Source organism: Lemur catta, chromosome 4, assembly GCF_020740605.2.
Source record: "Lemur catta isolate mLemCat1 chromosome 4, mLemCat1.pri, whole genome shotgun sequence".
NCBI lineage: Eukaryota > Metazoa > Chordata > Mammalia > Primates > Lemuridae > Lemur > Lemur catta.
Window position 1 is genome coordinate 4,919,795 of NC_059131.1, and position 15,900 is coordinate 4,935,694.

General features: G+C 46.8%; 1 protein-coding gene across 4 annotated transcripts in view; it reads right to left on the bottom strand.

Annotated features, from left to right (window-relative positions):
- LOC123636575 (P30 adhesin-like) overlaps positions 1-15,631 on the bottom strand; it is a 108,194-nt gene extending 92,563 nt beyond the window's left edge. For all 4 annotated transcript variants that reach the window (XR_006734613.1, XM_045548989.1, XM_045548988.1 and 1 more), the window contains exon 1: positions 15,518-15,631. Coding sequence is in view for 1 of the 4 variants with exons in the window: in XM_045548989.1 (XP_045404945.1) it covers positions 15,518-15,613 (96 nt within the window). In the remaining 3 variants the exon portion in view is untranslated. The remainder of the gene's footprint in view (positions 1-15,517) is intronic.
- Positions 15,632-15,900: the final 269 nt, after the last annotated feature.

Consider the following 15,900-nt stretch of genomic DNA (forward strand, 5'->3'; position numbering starts at 1 on the left):
GAAATCTTATCACTGGGTTAAGTCTGGATTATTTGGGAGGATAATTGGGCATGATAACAAATCAAAAGAAGCCAGTTGTCACTCTTAAATTCAGAAGGATAAGTGTGGCCGTGATAGGAAAATTAACCATCTATGTAGTCAATCAATGCTTAATGGATAGAGAAAATTTTTCATCCTGTCTTAGCTTCACTCCGGTTTACAAAATCTCAGGCAAATGCGGAGGTGCAGATGTGGGTCAGAGACCAGCACGGAAGGAGCAGGCAGCAGGCGCACATGTCCCAAGAAGCTACTCAAAAGATCTCTCTGGATGCCTCACAGTGAGAGCTGCAGAATGAGCAGGAATGGAACGGCGGCTCCCACGTGAACGAAATAACATCAGTAACCACCATCACTAACACCCGTCTACACAGCGCTTTGTATGAGCTGAATCACTGAGTGCTCTAACAATCCTACCAGGCAGGGGCTATTATGTTATTATCTCCATGTACGGGTGAAGAGACCGGGGTCCACGGAGTTTAAGTCTCCCCAAATCACAGAGCCAGTTAGCCGTGGGAGCAATGGGAGCAGCCTGACACGGATGTACCGGAGTCATGGATGTCCGGTGAAAACACCCACAGCCTCCACAAAGTAGTTTAGATATGGCCAGTGATGATGATGAGGATGTGTGTGACAGTTAGCATGTGTGTAGTTCTATGTGCCAGGCACAGTTCTAAACTATTTCTATCGGTCTCATGATAACCCTCTGAGGCCAAATTGTTATCCCCATTTAATGGCTAAAGAAAGTAAGTCCCAAGCTAACACAGCTAGTAAGTACTTTATTTCATGGATCTGTTTGCATAAAATCACCTTTTGTCCCTCTCCCCTTCCTTTTCTCAACGACAGGGGGAAGGAGAAGACAATGTCACTTTGTCGGATCTGATTCTGGAGCGGCAGCCGCGCTGCGGGAGAGAGGCCCGTGTCCATTCCTGCCGGCTCCTGTTTGTGTCTTCCGAGTGTGCGGAACACCACAAAGTCCACCGTTCTCCAACCCGCACGGTGCCCCAGTTCCTACGTCCACTCCAGTGAGAACAAACACGTTTAGAAAATGAGTGACTCTATCAAGCACATTCCAGGCCAGTCCTTAAAGAAAAACTTCAATTCAATTTTAAAATGAATTTGGCCCATTTTTACCAACACCATATGCATCTGGGTGGGCCTGCCTCCGAGTACATTCTCATTCCACAGGTAAATGAAGATAATAGTGCCCATCAGAGCACATCTCTGAAAGGGAAACTTCCTCGTAACAAAGAACACAGCAGAAAAATGTGCCTGGCTGGCTTCCAGCGCCCCGGCGTCAAAGTGAGAACTAGAAGCGTGCACCAGTGTAAACTCTTCAGCAAAGTTCTCATCCCCGCAAAGCCCGACAGCCACTCTAAACTGAAAACCAGAGACTGCACTGTTGAGAAACCCACGTAGAATTTCGTTTCTTGTAACTCGGGGCAGTGAGCTTAGAGAAGTTATAAATACTTTAATTTACTGAGAACTATCAAATGGCGCCTCTGCACGCTGGCACCAACTTGGGTTGCTGCTTGTTGCGACTTAAAAAGAATGTTTTGCCATTTCGGTAAGTTTGAAAGTGATCCAGATTAGACTGATGTAAGTCATTATAGTTTGTCCCCATGGGATGGCATTCTCATAGTTCACAACATCGTATCATCCCCTGAAATCGTTTTTTGGAAAGAGTCTATACCATTGACTTCCTACAAAAGGAACTCACAGAATGAACAGTGCTTGGTGTAAAAATCTTTACCATAAAAGCCACTGGGGAAACCGTGGAAACGGTGGATCGCCTAAACAAGGAACAAATGCTCTCCGCATGGCAACGTTGAGAGGCCCCGTCCTCGAGCACATTGATGATTAATTCAATCAGAAGAAAATAAGGCACACCGTAAAGTCATATGCCGGGGTGTAGGTGGTATCCTAGAACGGGGAGTCCTGCGCAAACGAAGCAGCTGAGTGTCATGTGTTCACAGCTCGGAGAACCACACGCCAGCTCCAGAAAGGTGTTAGGATTCTGTCCCCAAAACACACACCCGCAAGGCTTTCTACATATTCAGCCAGCAGCACCTTCCCTGGAACCTTCCAGAGCTGCCTCTTTCCCACTGGGTTGTAGGAGGGAAATGATCATATGCAAAAAGTACCCGAAATACTCACTGTGTTTCTCTGGCTGCTGAAAAATTCTAGGGAAAAAGGCTCCCTCTGAAAGATAACACTGTTTGGGATCCTACTCCATACCCCTCCACAGTCATATTTCTCTAAACTTCCTGCGGCCATCAGGTAAAAACTGACACAGCAAATGCTAGCAAGCCGCTGTGGGGGGCAAGGAAGAGGGTGCTGCTCAAGGATTCGGATAGAAAATAAGCCACTTGGAAATTCATAATTCCTTTCCAGTCCTTGCTCATAATTCTAAACAAAATAAGCCATTTCAGATTTTGACCTCAAAAGTTTGCAACATTATTTGTTGAGGCAGAATGTTGTTTAATCAAACTCATTAAAAGCTAAGTGTTAGAATAAGGGTAACATTGGAATTGGTTACGTGGTATGGGAAGCTGCTCTCGGTTTAAAATGTGCTCACCTGTAAGAAACTGGAATGTAGTATCTTTTTTAGCTTCCTCATCTCTCCCTGACTACAGTGTACTCGCCCAGCGGAGCACAGGCAGCGTTTAGACCTGTACCTGCTCTTCAGGGCAACTCTCCTAGCAGAACCCAAGTTTGCAAGATGGCATCAATTTTTGAGTAGCCCAGAATCTAAAAATTAGGAGGTAGCTCAGTCATTTGCTTAAAAATGAAGCCGGGTTGTTGACATGACTTGAGATTTGGGGAAGGGCAAGTTATCAGGACTTCTACTCCAGCTCCTGGGCAGTTGGGCAAGAGGAAGAGGAGGGTGGCAGGGTAGAAGGAAGAGGATGGGGCCTCCACCTGCTCTTCAGCACAGGACCTATTAATATGAAAATTAATGTCAGGCTGTTTCTGGTAACACAGAGGAGAGAGAACCACAAGAGATTACTTTGCAGAACGACAAAGCTTCCTATCTAGTTCACGACCCTAGGGAGATCTGGAGAATATGGGTTTGGATTTGAACAATGATGAACTGGTGAATGACACGGCTTCCAGCTGTATAATCACTGCAGCAATTTGCCAGCTCTGGTGTCAAACCCAAACAGAGGCCCCCAAGAGATAGGACTGTTATCTAAGCAACAATTAATATGCTGAAAATGCTATTTAGAAATAGCTCCATCATTCACTCTGCTACCACGAGCATAACTTTTATTCCTTGGCCATCTTTATAAATTCTCATAAAATGTGATAAATGTGGCATAATCTAAGGGAGAACAGGGTTGCCATTTACAAATAAGTGACAGTTTCAATTTTAGTTTTAGATCTCAAACTTGAAAAATTCATTGAAAAGGAGAAACTGCTCCTATATGCCAACTTACATTATTTTCTCAGTTTAGGAAAAACGTCTTTGCTTTGATAAAGAGATTGAATTTTCACCTGCGCCTGGCACCGCATCAGCAGGGGGGACTCTTATCTGTGAATTTGCCAATGACATGATTTTTTCCCCCTACGGCACTTTTTCTTCCCCACAGTGAGAAAACCCCCTTCAAGGCGAATCTGAGCGTTGAAAGGCAGCAAAGAACACAACTGAACTTCAGTGCCTACTAAGGATTTGTCACTGCATTTGCCGAGTCACCGTAGTCCAGGTGGGAAGTGCTCTTAGGCTTGATCTGGTTTTATACACTACTGGGGAAAAGGCAACCCAACCAGCTCAAGGGGCTGCCTCATCAGCAGCCGAAGTGCAGCCTTAATGGTGTGATTAGTCTGTACTGGATTGCAGGGATTTCCAACACATTCTGGAGTGCAGTTATTGTATGTTCAGGACTCGCCTCTAGAAAGGCATTTCGGAGCCCGGGATGAAGAAGGGTGCAATTCGGGGAGTGTTTGAGGGTTGGCACTGTCTGTGCCCACAGCTCAGCTCTGGGCAGCCCACTCTGCTGGCGACATCCCAGGGTACAGGTGCTCCCCCAGCTCTGGTGCACACGCAGCCTATGTGCTGAGAAAAGCCCCGGGCTGAGCCTGACTCTGCCATGCCTGCCGTGTGAAAGGAAGGCAAAGACCAAGCCCTGCCCAGCAGGTTGGCCGGCAGCTTCTCATCTCTTCATCTTCCAGAACGTCTGGCCCCAAAATCCTATGATGCACCCAGAACAGTGAGGACGAAAAGCGGAGCAGCGGCTCTCTTCCACCGGGTTCCTCCTCTCCCCACAGGGCACTCTCCCACCCCGACCTCCCCCAGCACCAAGGTTAGACCGCAGAGTGGTCAGGGCAAGCCACCCGGACAGAGTGCCTGGGAAACAAACGTGGCTGCCATCTGCTAATTGTGTGACCCTAGGCCAGATGCGCTCATTTCCTAATTCTCCATTGCAAATCTGAAAACAGGGATAGTAGAAGCAACCACTGTATGGTGTTGTTGTGAGGTATAAATGATTTTACCCTGCAAAGGCTGTGTGGGTGGCCAAGCCATCAGCACGGGCACTGTTACTGATAACCCCTGTGGGTGGGTCTCCCATTTCCCTTCCCGTACATTTGTGGCCTCGCACAACAGTTACATTTTCACCTGTGTGGGTCACCCCCCCTCACTAAATTGTGGAGCCCTTGGAGGAACTGGGCCACGTGGTGAAACAGGTGGATGAGTCCTGCCTCCTGAGCAAATTATATATTATGTTTCCTTTCTATACCCCCATTTAAAATAAAAATAAAAATATGTTAAAGAAAGATCCCAATAATACCAGCATCAAAGGGCTGTTGAAAGAATCAAAATGTGATAACAATAAAAATACATTTGAAAGCACTTTATAAACGTCTATTACTATAACTATTGGGTATGGAAATATATTTGCTAATTGTTTGAATCCATGATCCTGGCTATGGGCTCCCCTGGAGCAACGGGAAAGTTGATTTGAAATAGGACACCCTCACTAGCATCCCAGTCTGCCCGCAGTAAAAGGCTTGACAGAGCCAAATCGATTTTTCTCCTCTTCCCCTGCTATACTCTGCCCAAACCCTATGAAAGAAAACTCTTGTCAAGGCCATGGTAATCTTCCTGCCATGGTAATCTTCTAGCCTTTTGCTAGGGACAGGGACCTGAAGGATCCTACTCCCAAAGGTCTGTCCCAAGCCACCTTGAGTTCCCCTTAAAGCACACGCTCAAAGTCCTCTCAAAGAGTATTTAAATGAATAAAGCAGGCAAGCATCCTCAAAGGAAAGAATCCTTGTGTTGCATGCAAAGTTGTTTTTCCTGAGAAAGCTAAAAGCACTTTTGCATCAGGGACCTCCACCGATCTCCAAGGCAGGTATGGGCAGCTTGGCTTTGCTGGTGGTGAGACTGAAGACAGCGGGTGAGTGACCTGCCAGGCTCCACAAAGGCCTCTGTAATCCGGGAGAAGCTGGGCAGGAGAATTCATTTGGGAGAACAAATGCCCAGAGAAAGGGAGAACAGACCCTAGAGGTTGCTGGCTATATCTGTCTCTCCCCAAAGGTAAAAGTTACAAATCAAATCTGTTTAAAGAACTGCAGCATAAAGGAAGGGTGGAGCCCTTGGGCTTTTAAGCCAGGTGGGTAATAGAGTCTATAAGAAAAAATAAGAGTAACACTTGGGCAATTCTGAACTATTTTCAAACTTCCTGTTTTGGGGGCCTCACCTGTGGCAGCAAATACCCTGTCCCCAGCAGACGCCACCTGGCCTCTCGTGTCTAGTCCCTTAGGTGGACCACTAACAGGACAGTCTTCTGTGATGAGGTCTCCCTTATCCTCATGGACCACAGGGGTCTCCATGGCAACCCGCGGCCTGGGGACGAATCCAAGGCTTTGGTGAGTGTGCATCCCCCCATTAGTTCCCACCCCGCCCACGCTCTCCACTCTGCAGGGCAGCCCAGCGATGCCGGCCCCCACCTCACTCAAGTCCATTCCTTCCCTCAGCACCTGTGCAGACCTGACCTCTCCAAAAACGTTTTCCTGATTATTCCTGCCCAAACTCCACAGCCTCGATTCTGAACTCACTCCTTCAATATGTTAATGGGAAAAACTCTAACTCTGTAAAGTAATTTAAAGAGATTTATTCTGAGCCAATGTGTGTGACCGTGGCCTGGAGAGCCACACTCAAGAAGTCTTGGGCAGGTGATCCTGCAGTGGCTGGGCTGCAGTTTGGTTTTACACATTTTAGGGAGACAGGAATTGCAGGTAAAATCATAAATCAATGAGTGGAACGTGTACACGGGTTTGGCCCCAAAAGGTAGAACATCTTGAAGCTGGAGCTTACAAGGTATAGGTGCATTCAAAGATTCTTTGATTTGTAATTGCTTAAAAAAATAAATAAAGTTTTGTCTAAAGGCTTGCAATGTTGGAAGTCTGTTAATCAGAGACAAGCGGATGGACTCACTCACGTGACCTGTTAAGCAAATTGATGGCCTGCAGGGGATTTAACCTTTGCTCTGCATGGCCTTAGGTCCTGCTAATAATGTCACAGCCCAGTCAGGTTCACTGCCTGCTGCTCAAAAGGAAGCCAATACACTGAGACAGCAGGGGTTACAGCAGAGAAAAAGTTTAATATCTTGGGTGGGGGCTGCAAGACCAGTTGAGTCAGTTCCTTGGTCTGGGTGGGTCAGCAGGTCCCTCGGATGACGGGGCCTGGAACATACCTCAAAAGCCAGTCTTAGGTTTCACAAGGGTGATGTTATGCAACGAAGCAAGCTAAGAACCTTTATGACCATCAGCTCTGTGACTCCTGATAATGAGCAGTTATAGGAAAGCCAGCTAGAGAACAATGGCCGGTTAGAGAGAGAGAGAGAGAGAGAGAAACTATGCCTGTGCCTTTGCAGAGTTCAGGCTCCTACCACAGTCCCCACCTTGCTGCTCTTCATTAATTTTATAAAGAGGGGCTTCAGTAACTTAGTATCTTATTGTCCCAGGCATGTGTCTGACCTCCCTTCCCTTCATTGCCAGGAACTCAGTTTTACAGTCTTTTTGGGACCCTCTTGGCCAAGAGGGGTTAGGTCAGTCAGCAGGGGGCCGGGCGTGGTTGATGGGAGGAACATGCAGAGACCCTTTTTTTCTTACATCCTTCCGAAATATTTGCTGTGTGTCACTGATACTGACTCCTGCTCTTTTTGTGCACCAAACGCCTGCCCAGAATGACAGCTCGTCTTCTGTCCGTCAGCCCAGAGCACTTCCTGGGCACCCGGGGGGAGAAGCGGGGGTAACAAGCCAAGGTGGAAACGGAGCTGACCGAGGTGCAGCTCGCACTGCCCCAGCTGTAGCCGTGCCCACAGGGGCCACAAAGCACAGGGGTGCCCGGCCCTTGCCAGCTGCAGCTGTGCAGGCTGCTGGCGCCACTCTGCTGACGGACTCCTGCTCAGTTCCTGATGACCCACCGAACACGCCTGCAAGCCCCCAAGGTTTGAGCATTTCAAACAATCTGGACATGAGCTGGGCTTAGTCTCTGATGGTCACAGGCTCACCCGTTGGTCTTCAGGAAGGATGTGGTCCAGGCAACTGAGACCCTTCTGGGAGTTCATTACCGATTACTGACATTTGATGTTTGAAATCTAAACTTGCATTTCTACACTTCCGTGTGTATACAATAACACACATTTCCCCAGTTAATTCGCACACAGTGGCCTGCAGGAGACCTTGCTCTCCTTGCTGATACAGGGCTGGGAGGCAGAGCAAGTAGGCCGTAGGCTCCCTGCCCACAAGTGCCTCCCTGCGGGCCTGAGCCGGGGCTGAGACTCCCACTGTGACCGTCAGCTCTGGAAGAGGTGAGAGGACACACCCTCCAGAGCGTGGAGGAGGTGGGGAGGATACACCCACACAGCAAGATGAGACACGTTGGAAAGAGAACTTGGAGGGGTGACACATGGAAAGGGCATTTTGGGGGGCACTCGCTGGAGGAAAGCCCAGAATTTAAACATGTGCCTGCTACTGTTCAGAGTTTGAGTAGCACTTTTAATTACAGGAGAGCAACAAACGACAAACGCCCATGGGCGATCGTGACTGGTTCCATTTTTAACTCGGTGAGAGGTGCGTGAGGATTGGTCCACTCCGTGCTGCCAAGTGGGAGCCCGGCCTCCCCAGACTCCAGATCCGCCTGCTGCCGACTTCGGCAGCATCGCCCCCAGCCTCGCGGCGGACTCTGCTCCCCTCCCAGGCTGCCGCCCCACCGTGGCCTTCTGGGTCCCGAGGCTCCCAGGGCAGCCTCGGCCAAGCTCGCACGGCTCCCTGCACAGGTGCCCATCCCCAGGCCGCCTTCGCCGAACACCAGCACCGGGGAGCCAAGAAGGAACGTCTGCTTCCCTGGAAAAAGAGTGGTTACTACAGTAGAAAATTTCAGTTGTCCCCTCTGGATCTGAGAATGAATAGCCGCAGACCCAGGGCTGACCTGGCATTTCTCTAGGGCACAGTCACAGAGATGGGAGGATGGACGATGTTTCAGAAGCTCAGGCTGGGATGCGGTCCGGTCCCCTTACAGAGGTTTCTCAGGTATCACCAGCTGCACTGCCACTTGTCCTAAGATGTGAAGCACACAGTTTTGCCAAACTCCTGGATCAAGATTTATTTTCCAAGTAGCTGTTAATGAGGCCAATGTAGATATCTGTTCTAGGTCAGAGTTTCAAAGCATCCTTCCATCTATTGCAGTTTAGGAAGACGAGAATACGATTTCTTTCTGCCTGAGTCATCTGGCTTGGTCCAGTGATTATTCTCTCCTAGAAATTTTGGATTTTGCATTCAATTAATTGACACTGGCAGTTGGCATGCAACCTTTTAAAAATTTACTGAAATGTCAGCCTTGAAAGAAAAAAAAAAATCATTTGATGAATGTAATCTAAGTGCCAATGAAAGCACAAACGTTCCCCACGGGCCTGTTACAACGTTGGAGGTTCACGATTGATGGCTCAAGAATGAGCAAACTCACGCAGCAAAATATTTCCTAGCTAAGCAAGTGTTGTCTAACATCTACAACACGCACGTCCAGAGTGACACCTGTGTCCTGTGGACTACTAGAGCCTGAAACCAGTCAAAATTAATAACCAAATAAAAGCAAAAACCACTGAATTTGTAAGACAAGAATACTGGTAAACCAAGAACATGGACTTCATGCTGCAGAAATGCAGAACTAAACAAGAACCGAAGACCCATCTTCCCTCGTTCGACACACAGTTGTGTTGCAGGAAGGAAAAATATAACCAGAATACGATGCCGTCAGCAACTGACTTCAGGTGCCATCTGCATATATTCCTGGCACTATTAATTTGCAATTAACAAGGACCTTATGTTTAATCCCCTACAACCCGCTGTCTCAAAGTCTGAGGGAGGGGGTTTAGCGGAAGGGAACATGCAGGTGGGTGGTGAGCCTTCTCAAAAACAAACAATTCTGCTTTTCAGTACTGAATCACTGGTATGTAAGCTGCTCTCTCAAACTAATGAAAGGTCATTCGTTGAAGGGAAATGGAATATTTCCACGACGTCACCCGTGTGAAGCAACTCCTCTAAAGGGTGGTAGTATATGGCACAGTTGAGCAGTGTGCCATGCCCCGGGATGGTGATCCCTGTCTGCTCTAGACACATCCACATGGAAAATCCAAATGGGCATGCAAATTCCTAACCTCCTGACCTCCTGAAATAGACAAAATACGCTGCAGCCTGTGAGCACTGGACAGCATGAAGGGTGGGCGTTCTAGATTTGGTCATGCCTGCCTTCTGGCCCCGGGCCTGCCACTGGCCAGCTGTGTGACCTTCTGCAAGCTACTTAACTTCTCTGTGCCTCAATCTCCTCATGTACCAAATAGTTAAAAAGCTCACTATGAGGATTTAATGAGAGGATTGTGAAGTCTCTGGCACAAAATACATACCATAAATGTGGGTTACTGTGTGTCAGGCACTTGCCTAAATCTTCATTTGGTTGTTTCAAGGTTTATTTATAGTTTTAAAAATATGTCAGCCACATTTTGGTACGGAGAGCAAGGCCTTTCCTGCCCACTGTACTGAAAGAGTCCGAGTGCTTCCTCACGTTGCTGTCATGTGTGCACTGTCCTGCACACGGCACCACGGAAACGCCGGGTTCATCCAAAACAGAGGGGCACTTCCCATGGCCAGCTCTCCGGGACAAACTATCTCACTATGGAATTTAAAAAGCTCAGGCAATTCCTATGCCCCAATTACATTTATCAGAACAGCTCGTGGTCTGATTTGATCTTGGTTCTCAAGAAAAAAAAACCAACACAACTTTGGAGTCACAAAATCTTAGAGAATTAAGTGGTGAATCCAGCCGATCTGTGATATAAAAGTGGAGACTAGATCGAAAGAAACCGATCTCGATCTTTTTTGCTTAACATATGGTAATCTATGCAGCAACAGACACCTGCTAGTGTTGATTAAACTCCGGTATAAAGGGAAATAGTTAACCAATAGTAAACTGGAAAATCATAACCTATTCTAGAGCAACAACTAGAGTTATTTAATAAGGCCAAAGTAAGTAATAATAGCAACAATAAGGCACTATTTCTAACCATGTGTTCTGTCCCTGTCTTGCAGCCAGAACAGTAGATAAGTAGGAGCTCTGTGACACTCAGAAAATCTAACGTCCTCCGAAGCCGGTAGAGAAACGCAGGTGTCTCTGCATCACCCCCAAATCCTGCCCTTTGCAGAAAGGGCATTTCATGGTTGGTGGAGGCTGGGACACAATCCTTGAACACCCACTGCCAGGCCAAACGCTGAAGAACATGACTCATCTGGAGTGAACAAGGCAATTTTCTGTGGGCAAAACTTGTCTCCACCCCAGATGTGAGCCAAGTTCTGCTTAATTAAGTAAGATTCTGTGAGCCTGAACACGTACTAGCAAGGCTTGCAGTTCCCCTTCAACAACCGTGGGGAAGGCAGAGCCGGGCAAGGGGAGAGGCTGTGTGCTCACACACTCACTCGAACCACATGCACGCAGTGAATTTCAGTTATTTGCACAAAGACAATTGATCAGGAAGGTACCATTATCTGTATGTGAGGAACTTATGCTTCCCAGAAAGATTAAGTGAATTCAAGACGTGCTTATTGATCATCTATCATGTATAAGAAGATTCTGGAAAAAAATGTTTGGGGTTTAATAGGTGGAGCTGTGAGGAAACGAAGTGAACAAAAATGTCAAGGAAAATATTTCTTCCCTGATAAGCTTTCAATTTTGGGAGAGAATCTGCCACCGGCAACCATTATACAAGATAGAATTATAATAATATGAGCTAAAGAAAAGTTTAAGAAGCTTTCTGTAGGAGGGTAGATGAAGAACTGATTAATTTTCACTGGAAAAAAAAGTTGGAGGGACTTCACGGAGGCCCGTGTATTAATGACGCCCCTGATAGCACTTTTATGAATTTTGATGACAAATATCTGATTTGCATACAACGTGTTCGTGTACATCTTCACTGCTTAAAATAAACTATAAACAAACTACCGAGGTGTCATGGCTTGAATTTTGTCCCCCCCAAAAAGATGTTAGAGCCCTAAGCCCCAGAACCTCAGAGTTCGACTTGATTTAGAAGCAGGATCTTTACAGAGGTAATAAAGGTAACAGTCACCAGGGTGGGCCCTAGTGCTATATGACTGGTGTCCTTACCAAAGGAGGAAACCTGGCGGAATGATTACTGGACGTATGGTATGTATCTAGTCCACTTGGACGTGATGACAATTGTTTTCCTTGAGGCTATGGACAATGGAACACGTGATACCTCTCTGGTGCTGAGCTAAGGTGAGCCTAATTGATCAAAGTGAGGGACACTGGAATATCAGAGCATTGCTCTTCAATAGTGGAACAACCCAGGATTTGGTAACAGATTGCAGATTTGAAGTCTGAGTCTGACACTAGTTTCATGGCCTGGAGTAAGTTCCCAACCTTTATGAGGCTCAGCTTCCTTACCTGTGAGTTGGGGACAGCACCTCACTACCTAGGACCACGAGAGGACCCAACAAGGCAACTCATGGAAGTCTCTGGTCCACAGTGACTACTCAACAAATGTCTAACAGGCACTTTAGACAGGCACTATTGCCAATTCTGTTAATTGCCTTCATTCCTTCTCTCTTTCCTGCTAGCCAATGTTCATGTTCTAAACACGTTAATATTTAGAACACTACTGAGTGGTATTATGGAAGAATCAATTTTACAAAAGAAAGAAAAATAGTTAAAATATGACCATCTTCCTTCTTATGGTTCCCTCTGTAGAGTTACTCAATTTAGTGATAACATTGCTGACAGAAATAAGATGTGTCACCCAGGTGATTTCAACATCTGTCTCCATCACGCCTCAAAAGAATCGAGGGAGAAATGGCTCAATCCACGTTTGGTATGGATTTTTTATCTGCTGTTCAGAGATGAACTGGGTTCATTTCTAGCTTCTTCTCCAGCAGACAGGCTAATATGTCAACAGTGTCAGGAGGACCAATGAAACACAATCCATCAATGGCGGGGCCTGGGAGCTGGCCTGGCAGAGTGGAGAACAGAGGGCGGGAAGTGAGCTCTGCGGGAGCCAAGCACCTCACCAAGGAGACACAGTTGACATTCAAGCCATCACGTCTCTTCTGCAGCCATCAGTTTTCTCAGTTGTGGGGCTCAAGGCTCTCTAAGGAAACTAGTGGAAGGTCTAATATTTTGAGAACTTCTCTTGATGAACCCATGGCTCTCTGGACATAGACCTCAGGCCTGTGGTTTGGTCGACGTTTAAGCAGATTTCTCAGGGAGGGAGGCATTCCTGCGAGCCCCTGGGCTGGGTCCCTTAACTCTGTGGGACTGACTCTAAGGAGATCGCAAGATGCTGAGAGAATGGAGCTTGTTCTGGAGCAGCACGAGACTATATCAACAGACGTGATCACAGAATTGGCTGGCAGAACGTACGGAGTGAAGAAAACGTAGAACCCAAAATGCTGAGAGAAACTCACCTATTCGAGGACACAATTCCAACAACCCCCTCCCCCAGCATGGTTAATTTTCCATCTGTGCTACATCTTCACACCCACCCTAAACATGGTATTGTTTCTCTCGTCCCTCAAAAGTACTCTCTTGACCTCACTCCGCCTCCCGCCAGCATCCCTTCCTCTGTTTCCTCTCCCGCAGGTCTCCCCGAGACAGCGTCTATACAAAGGGCTTCAATCCTCCAACTCCCATCCTCTCCCAAACCTCCAGACTTTCACCTCCTTCCCATCACTGCAATTGCTCCTGCCAAGGTCACCAATAACTGCCAGGTAAGAAAGTCGCAGAAGCGGCATTTGACATTGCTGTCTCTTATTCCTGGAAACGCTTTGCTCACCTGCCTTCCAGGGCGCTCCGTACCCGTGGCTTTCTTCCTGTCTCTCTGGGCACTCCTGTCTAGTGTCTTCTGCTGCTCTTAAGCCTTTTCCCCAAACCCTGCATGCTGGGGCACCCCAGGCTCAGTCCTCACAAGACATCTCCCCTCAGTCTATCTCGTCAGTCTCACCAGCTAAGGATTCTACAATTCTGTGTCTCCACTGAGCCCCTCCAAGAAACTCTAGATGTATAGATCCACCTGCCTGCTTGACATCCTTGCTTGGATGTCTAAAAAAAAATCTCAAATATAATTTATCCAAAATTAAGGCCTGACCTTCTACCCATCAACTTGCTCCACTTAAAGTCCTTTGAGTTAACAGAAACTTGTCTTCTAGCTGCTCAGGCTGAGTTTAGATTCTCTCTTGACTCCTCTTTTTTAATTCTCTTACTCCAGTCTTGCCTGTCACCAAATCTTCGTGGCATTACCTTTGAACCATACCTCAGAGATAGGGGGTTCAGTTCCAGATCAATGCAACAAAGCAAATAAAGCAATACAGCCAGTCCCATGAAGATTCTGGTTTCCCAGTACATGTAAAAGTTAGGTTTGCACTATGCTGTAGTCTATTAAGTGTGCAATAGCATCATGTCTTTAAAAATGCATATATTAATACCTTACTTTAACATACTTTGTTGATTAAAAAAAAATGCTAACAATCATCTGAGTGATCGTTCAGTGAGTCCTAATCCCTTTGCTGGTGAAGGGTCTTGCCCTAATGTTGACAGCTCCTGACTGATCAGGGTGGTGGCTGCCGAAGGCTGTGGCAATTTCCTGGTATAAGATAACGGTGAAGTTTGCCACATCAATTGCCTCTTCCTTTCACGAAAGATTCCTCTTTAGCACGTGATGCTGTTTGACAGCATTTTACCCCCAGCAGAACGTTCAACATTGGAGTCAGTCCTCTCAGATCCTGCTGCTGCCTGACCAACCAGGTTTATGCTATTTATGAAACCTTTGTTGTCATTTCAACAATGTTCACAGTGTCTTCACCAGGAGCAGTTTCCATCTCAAGAAACCACTTTCTTTGGTCACTCATAAGAGCTAAGTCCTCCTTCCTTCAAATTTTATCTACTTTCAGGAAGATCGGAGGACCAGGCCCAGAACACCCCTCAATTTCTCTGAGTCTCAGATTCTTCATCTAGAAAGTAGGAATAATCATATCTGTTTTCGAATATTGTTATGAAAATGCAAGTAAAACAACTAACGTAGTATCTATCACACGATCAGATTGTAAATAAGCGTACCCATTTTAACGTCCTTACCGCCCCACCAGAACAAAACTCCAGAAACAGCGGACGCTGTCATTAGTAAGTAACATCAGAACTTCTACAACTTCTCCCCAGTCCTCAGACTGTTTTCAATTCAGACACTTCAGCATTTTTATACAGTGAGTGCAAGAATTATACAACCCGATTGGCTTTATTCATAACGTTTAGAAACAACTGTGCATAGATAAATCCGTCTCCTAAAGCCTCAATTTAAGAACTATATAGAATCATTGTCTGCTTTCAGTTACGGGGAAGCTGAGCTACGCTCACAACAAGGAAAGAGGTTGAGGTGTATAAAAGCGGCCACATTGCTTTGTCCTCCCCCCCCACACACACACACAGACACACACACACACACACACAGAGACAGTTCCCACCTCTACCACTACCATTTGAGAAACAGGAGTGAGTGTGAAGGGAGGGAGAGTGGTGTCTTTCATTTTCAGATTAATATGGCAACAGAATCACTTTCTGCAAAATGACTGCAAGCCCAAGCATGTCAAAGGTCCCCTTTAAGAGGCTTCATTCAGTGTTCCCTGAATTTGACTTAAACAGAACCAAATCATGTTGTTTTCCAATGAGATTTGGGACCAAATCCTTATTTCAGATTATAAGCAAACTTTGACTTAGTTCAGAAAGACTCAAATGAAAAGTCTTAGATTCAAATATCTACTATGATCTGATCCCAGGAAATCAAACATGTGAATTAGAAATGACGACGATATTGCTATAAGGAGTCATAATGTGTAAGGTGCCCAGAGAGGTGACTGCCACATTGAGCACTTCTCACCCGATCTCCCGTCCCCCTGGGAAGCAGACACAGATAGGACTCACCATTCCTTCTTCCCTGGCGTACACGCCGTGCCCGGGAGCAGAGAGGAGGAAGTGACTGCCAGGAACCAACGGATGGTGGAACAGAGTGTGCTCCATCCAGATAAGGACACTTTCAAGCTGGGGGATATAATCTCAAAGTAACACTTTTGGGAAACTAAGCCAACTGGAGCTGCAGTTTGCTCTCACTTTCATTTCACCTCTGGGGCCAGGGCTGAACCTGCCCAGCCCCGGGCCACCGACAGCACCCTCAGATTCACAAAGCCTGCATGAGGCCAGGGCTGGCTGGGGAGAGGGAGCCCTCGGCTCATCTCAGGGCTCTGTCGGACCCCAACATTCTGAAATGCGTCGCAACCCAGGATCCAGGGTCCTGACATGTTCAGGAC